This window comes from Buceros rhinoceros, unplaced genomic scaffold (assembly GCF_000710305.1).
Source record: "Buceros rhinoceros silvestris isolate BGI_N320 unplaced genomic scaffold, ASM71030v1 scaffold32353, whole genome shotgun sequence".
In the NCBI taxonomy this organism is placed as follows: Eukaryota; Metazoa; Chordata; class Aves; order Bucerotiformes; family Bucerotidae; genus Buceros; species Buceros rhinoceros.
In genome coordinates this window covers 12,928-19,353 of record NW_010403561.1, presented here as the reverse complement: position 1 = coordinate 19,353, position 6,426 = coordinate 12,928, and the positions used below count along the sequence as shown (strand labels likewise).

General features: G+C 47.9%; 1 protein-coding gene across 2 annotated transcripts; it reads left to right on the top strand.

The window, feature by feature from the left end:
* The first annotated feature begins 580 nt into the window (after positions 1-580).
* Positions 581-6,144, top strand: LOC104490731 (dual specificity tyrosine-phosphorylation-regulated kinase 3-like). Of its 2 annotated transcripts, none has more exons than XM_010133061.1 (2): positions 581-688; positions 4,573-6,144. In XM_010133061.1, the coding sequence occupies exons 1-2, from the start codon at positions 605-607 to the stop codon at positions 6,142-6,144; spliced, it is 1,656 nt and encodes a 551-aa protein (XP_010131363.1). In that variant the 5' UTR covers positions 581-604. The 2 variants fall into 2 exon arrangements, with proteins under 2 accessions (XP_010131363.1, XP_010131362.1); XM_010133060.1 differs by having other exon boundaries at positions 605-702; positions 4,584-6,144.
* The last annotated feature ends 282 nt before the right edge of the window (positions 6,145-6,426 follow it).

The following is a 6,426-nucleotide window of genomic DNA, read 5'->3' as shown; positions in this document are numbered from 1 at the left end:
GGCTGGCCGGGCAGCCGCCGAGGAGCCCGCCTCGCCCCTCTCCCCCTCGGTGTCTCCCGTCCGCCGAGCCCCGGTGCCGCGTTAAACGCTGTAGTTGTAAGTTCGTTCGGCAGCGCTTGCCAGCAGTTACCGACGCGGCCTCTCGCCTCCCCCGCAGCAGATCTGCGGGCTGTAATTCCCACCGCTCATTTTTACGGGATAACCGACTTTAGAGGATAGTCCTATCAGGTGTTGAAGGGTGCGTGCCCTGTCCGTGGTCGTTCTCGGGGAGGCCAGTTCGGGATTATCCTGCTTGGGGGAAATGGGGAGTTTGTTGGTTAATGTATTTGCAGTGCGAAAGTTGATTAAAAAAAGAGAGAAGCTCTAAAAGTGCCACAAGTTGAGAATTCCCAAGAGCTTTGCACTCTGTTGTGGTATTAAAATATAATCATAGTGAAATTCTACAGATCATTTAATAAATGAACGAGAATGGGTGGTTTGACAGACTAAAACGTGTTAATTGAGCTATGTTCCGGCGTTCCTGTCAGTGTGAATTGTTGTGACTAACTGGTTTGTGTTTGGGACGTTTCCAGCGAGGTTTGGAGATGGATTATATGACTCCTACATGAGGATAGATCAGATCAGGTACCAAGAGTCTGCTGGTGAAGAACACAGCCCCTCGGGACTGCCTGCCCTTGCGAGATCTAATGTGAGTATCTTGAAGTCGTCTGGCTCTTCACCGGGTTGTGTGCTGTGGCAGTGAGACCCCTCACGGAGGTCGATACCTCCCTGTAGAGAACAGATTTAGAGTGGGGTGTTGCAGCTTTGTCGTAGCTTATTAACAGTGCTGCTTTTCCTGAGCATAAAAACGATGTGGTGGAGTGTCCTGTGCAGAACTTGCTGGGCAGCCTCAGAAATCTGATCGTACCCTCCTCAGCTCATGTTTTAGTCAAGAGAGTTCTTTTCCAGAGGGATAAAGCGTTCTGCTGGGTTGCTGTGTCTGTAAATCCACACAGGCTTTGTTTTACCTCTTGCACGTTTCCATTTTAGCTTCCCTCACCACAGTTCCAAGAGATCAGCAGAAGGAGCCCTGTGGGTTTGCGTGGCTACCAACAGCATCTTCCTCCTCAGAAAACTTCGGTGTTATCTGTCGCTTTGTTCACCAGCAAAATATCTCTTTGTGGGCTGAAGGTGTTTATGTGCTGCTTCCTCAGGGCTGTGTTTCCTCAGCAGATGTGGAATTTGCAGCTCTGTCCTTCGATCGATGGGGCCGAGTGGTAGTGGTCAGGTTCAGCTGTACAGTGGTCTGACCTCTCTATGGTTTTTAAATGTGTTTTGGCTCTTGTTGAATTATGGCAGAAGCAAAGGAGCTTTAGCTTAAAGAAAAAACACTTTAAAAAGTGAAAACAGACTGAGTAAGACGCGTTTGGAAATCATCTCCTTGTGGGAGTTGATTAGATATTAGTGATTCGTGGTCTGTGCTGTTCGCTGAGCAAGCCTGGTAGCATGGGTCTGTGTTTTCCCTTTTTGGTGATATTGAGGGGGAGCAGGAGGCATTTAGCAGTTTGTGGAGCAGCCGAGTTTGACGAGTGGTGGGTTGGGATTTTTGCAGGGATATGGGACTTTTCCTGCAGCATTTAAGTCACAGTGTAACTGCAGTCATTTGTAACTGACCAGAAATCAGGAGACTGTGATTGTCCCGTCAAATACAAATATAACTCTATGAACATTTGATTTTACTGGTGTATCTTGTTCTTCATCTGTATCTTGTCCATCAAGCCTGTGAACTCCCTAAAGCAAGAGTAAGGATTAAAAAATGCCGCGTCGACACATCAAAACCCCGCAGTGGTGTCCTGCGAGCGGGAGCTGAGGGGAAGCGCTCAAGGCTGAAAGTCACCGTGCTCGGTTTCAAAGTATCTGGACCTAAGTGATAGTTCGTTTCCTTCTTGCAAGGTTTTTGTGTGTGGATGTAAAGCTACACGAGAATTGAAGGTGTCTGCAGCTGCCCGTTCTTCTCATTCCAGCTACGAGAGAACACAACCATCTCTGCTTTGAAGGTACACGCGCTGAATTCCGCTTTCAGAAAGTACCTGATGCACTGCGGCGAAACCAGATGTGTAGGAGCTGGGTTAAGTGTTTCCTTCTCGGTAAAATGAAGCTTTGTCAGTTTGTGAGTGTCTTCCCCAGGGTGCCGCTGGTGTTGTCAGTCTCATTTCTTGGCTGTTAACAGCGCTATATCAATAAAACAAAACCAAACTGTGTGGCCTGTGATTTGGAAAAGAAAAGTCTTGGAGGCTGCTGCTGCCCAGAAGTCATCCGGCTTAAAGAGCAGCTCTTCTGAGTTCGAGTTACGGTTCATCGATATTCGTGTCTCGTTGTTATATGGCAGATGATTTTGGTAGTCCTCAATAGATGCAGATTTAGGCCTTGCTACCAAGTGGCTGTTGGGTCAGGTTTGAGACCCAAAGCCACGGTTTCTTCATGAAGAAATAGCTCCGGGATAAGTGAAATAATTAATCGCTTGTTTATTGAGGGATTCACAAGTACAAACACTGGCCACAGACAGCAGCGCTGGCAGAGTTGCTGTTGTTCCTGAAAAGGAGTATTTAGATTTAGCGCTGCAAGACTCTCATGCTCCATCGTGTCACTGCAATTGATGACGTTCAGACTGTTAACACCAGTTTTTGGAAATCAAATACTTGGGAGAAATTAAAGAAGCATTTCTGCAGGACAGTGGTGAATTTTGAGGGCTTGGTGCATAACCATTGACCCGGCTAGAGGAGGCTGCTCCGCAGAGCCCCGCCAGCACTGCCCGCATCAGGGCGGCTGTCTGCAGCCCTGCGGAACCGCGGTGAGAAAAGCTGGTGCTATTCTGCCTACAACTGAAACCTGTGGAGGAAAAACACCGAGTTTTGACAAGGCTTGGTTTGCTTTGGTTTGGTTTTTCCCCTCTCTCCTGCCCCCGCTGGAAAACTTCAGAACTTCAGAAAACAAACAAGTGTGAACCTTGTTCTGTGCTTGTGTTCTCTGTTTATTTGTGAACCTGCCGTGTGAGGCTGCTGGACTGACCAGGCTTCGAGCCACTTCTCAAGATATGTCATCCTTATCTCGGAGCTTCAGCCTGGCTCCGGGAAAAAGGCGTTTCTGCGAAGTTACCAGGGCTGGGCTTTGGTTTTTTTGCTGAAGACTTTCTGGAAAGCTGTGTCTTGTCCAGTGCCCGGCGTTTCTTGGTGGATAGGACACGGAGTAGTGGAGCTCGGCAGGATGTACTTACCTTGTCACCATCAGTAAGGACTGACTGCAGCAGGAAATGCCCGTTTTGGGGGGCTTGCGACAAGAGCGAACGTTTCAAGGCAGCACTAACAAACTGACTCTTCAAAGAGCCACGTGCAGTTGTTTTTGGCGAGAGCATTCACTTCCCTTATTTACTGACCGTGCTGAGGTGCTGGATTGTATGTGACTAGAAAGGAATTTGGGTTTATTGCTTTGGATCTGCAGGTTTATTTTTATTTTTTGTTTGATTCCTCTGTAGTTATTTTGGTTTTCAGGGATTGGGTTTGGCATGTGTCTCAAATCTTTATTTTTAGATTAAAGGACAAAATGGAAAACAGATGTTGCTGCTCTAGTCGTGGCTTCTCCAGTGTTGCACAGGGTAAGACAACACCTCTCTGCTGTCTATCAGCATGGAGCGGCAGTGAGTAGCTGAGGGGAATAATGGCTGTGCTAGTAAGGAACTGAACTCCAGGGAGTTCAGCGTTTACTAAACGGTAAATACACCAAGTTGTAAAACTTTGCAGTGCTTTCCTTGCCTCCCGTGCACTCCGTTAGGTGTAAATGTTTTAACAGATGGCAGCAAGAGGCAGTGGTTACAGACTGCTGTCAGCTAGCAGGGAGGAAGAGATATTCTCGAGTATTCAAAGCTTCCAAGTCTGTCTTAAGAGAGTCGTCCAGCTGTCGTGATTTCAAAGGGAGTGCTGGATATGGTGATATTTTCCCCTTGAAAGAAAAACCTCTGTTTTTTATGAAACAACAAGCGTGGTTTATCTTGTCTTGCTCTGTCATCCTCTGGCTCCTCGTTCCGCTTGGTTACACCAGCCTCATGTCACCTGCTGCTTCTTTGTCTTCCTCTGCCCCACTTGTCCTTGCAATATTCCTGACGCTTCTCTGCACGTTCCCGTCGCGTTGCCTGTTCCAGACAGGTGCATGCTGCATCTGTCCTTGGTCGTGCTTGCTGCTCCCACGTTTCCAGCTAAACATAGCTGCTCCCCCGGCTGTTTGCTGACTGGGTGCATACTGGTGGAGGTGGGTATTGTGTCCCTGTTCGAGCGTGGGGCTGCCTGGGCTTTACCCTTTATGGACGTAAAAGTGCGCCGTGGTTGTGCAAGCGCCGATTGCAGTAAGCAGTGGTCTCTTTTGTGGGCCCTTCCGTCACTTCAGTTAGTTCAGGTCCTGTTATCTTGTACTTGATCCTGATAGAAATGCAAATCCTGTTGATGTTGCTGGTTTTGGTTTACGTGGTGGTGATTTTGTTCTTAGTCTCTGCTTTAAAAGTTAAAGTAAAGCTTTTCTTCATTTTTCTTTCTCCATCTGCAGGTTTCTAACAGCAAACTCGCAATGAAGGATCACCCCCTGGCTGGAAGTCAGGTCAAAGTGGAGCAGTTATTTGAGGACTCTGGCAACAGAAGGAGCAGCACTCTCCTGTCGGCAGGAATCACTGGTTCAGAGAGATCTCTTCCTTCCCTGACAAAAGATAAAAGCATAGAGAGCATAAGCACTTCTAAAGGTGGTGGGAGTTCCTCCAAAGCACAGAAAGCCATTTCCCAAGCTCCAGAGCAAGCTGTCAAACAGTACAAACATCAGTTATCTGCTTACGAGCAGCAAGAGATATTTAATTTTTCTGAAATTTACTTTGTGGGTCCGGCTGCAAAAAAAAGACAAGGAGTAATCGGGGGTCCCAACAACGGAGGTTATGATGATGACCAAGGCAGCTACATTCACGTGCCCCATGACCACCTTGCTTACCGATATGAAGTTCTCAAAATCATTGGCAAGGGCAGTTTTGGACAAGTTGCTAAAGTCTACGATCACAAACTCCACCAACACTTGGCCTTAAAGATGGTTCGCAATGAGAAGAGGTTCCATCGCCAAGCAGCAGAAGAAATCCGCATTCTGGAGCATCTGAAGAAGCAGGATAAAACGGGCAGTATGAATGTTATTCACATGCTGGAGAGCTTCACCTTTCGGAACCACATCTGTATGACCTTTGAGCTCTTGAGCATGAACTTGTATGAGCTGATAAAAAGAAACAAGTTCCAGGGCTTCAGTATCCAGCTGGTGCGCAAGTTTGCTCACTCGATACTGCAGTGTTTGGATGCCCTTTATAGAAACAAAATCATACACTGTGACTTGAAGCCAGAGAATATCCTCCTAAAACAGCAAGGCAGGAGTGGAATCAAGGTTATAGATTTTGGTTCCAGCTGTTTTGAGCACCAAAGAGTCTACACATATATTCAGTCTCGATTTTATCGGGCGCCGGAGGTAATTCTGGGGAGTCGCTATGGGATGCCCATAGACATGTGGAGTTTTGGCTGTATTCTGGTGGAGCTATTGACTGGGTACCCTCTTTTTCCTGGAGAGGATGAGGGAGACCAGCTGGCTTGTATGATGGAACTTCTTGGAATGCCACCTCAGAAGCTTTTGGATCAATCCAAGCGAGCCAAGAACTTCATCAACTCTAAGGGTCACCCTCGCTACTGCACTGTAACCACACACGCAGATGGGAGAGTGACCCTTAACGGCAGTCGATCCCGCCGGGGTAAAGTACGAGGTGCTCCAGGGAACAAAGACTGGGTGACGGCGCTCAAAGGCTGCGACGATCCCTTGCTTATAGAGTTCTTAAAAGAATGTCTCAGCTGGGATCCTACCACACGCATGACTCCGAGTCAGGCTTTAAGGCACCCTTGGATTTGTAAACGAACGCCCAAACCGCCCAGCACTGATAAAAGCTCCACGAAACGGATTTCGAGCTACACAAGTTCTTTCACGGGAATAGGCTCCAAGCTGCCTCCCGTGGTTGGAGTGGCGAGCAAGCTGCGGGCTAACCTGACGTCCGACTCCAACGGCAGCATACCTCTGTGTGCTGTGCTCCCCAAACTGGTCAGCTAGTGGGGGGCAGTGGAGGCCCACGACACCTTCTGTGGTTTAGTTCTTTGTTAATAATGCGTAAGGAAGTCAAGCGCAGAGGTTTTTAATGGATTTCCTTTTTATTAGAGGCTAAATCTTGACTGTAGGAAGTTCAGTCAAACAAACCCCTTCAAAGGGCTAACTCCAAGTGTTTCCCTCTCGACGTGGTGCGTGTGACGTGACTGGGTGGGTCAGCTCGGCCATTGAGTAAAACGGCAGTTTGGCTGACGTGCTGGTTAACGGTGCTGGTCTAGAAATCAAACT

Excerpts from the sequence above, each read along its gene's own strand:
- LOC104490731 (XM_010133060.1), top strand. The coding sequence starts at position 605 with ATGAGGATAGATCAGATCAGGTACCAAGAGTCTGCTGGTGAAGAACAC. Across the intron at positions 703-4,583 it reads TCTAATGTGAGTATCTTGAA|CAAACTCGCAATGAAGGATC; the intron begins GTCGTCTGGCTC and ends GGTTTCTAACAG.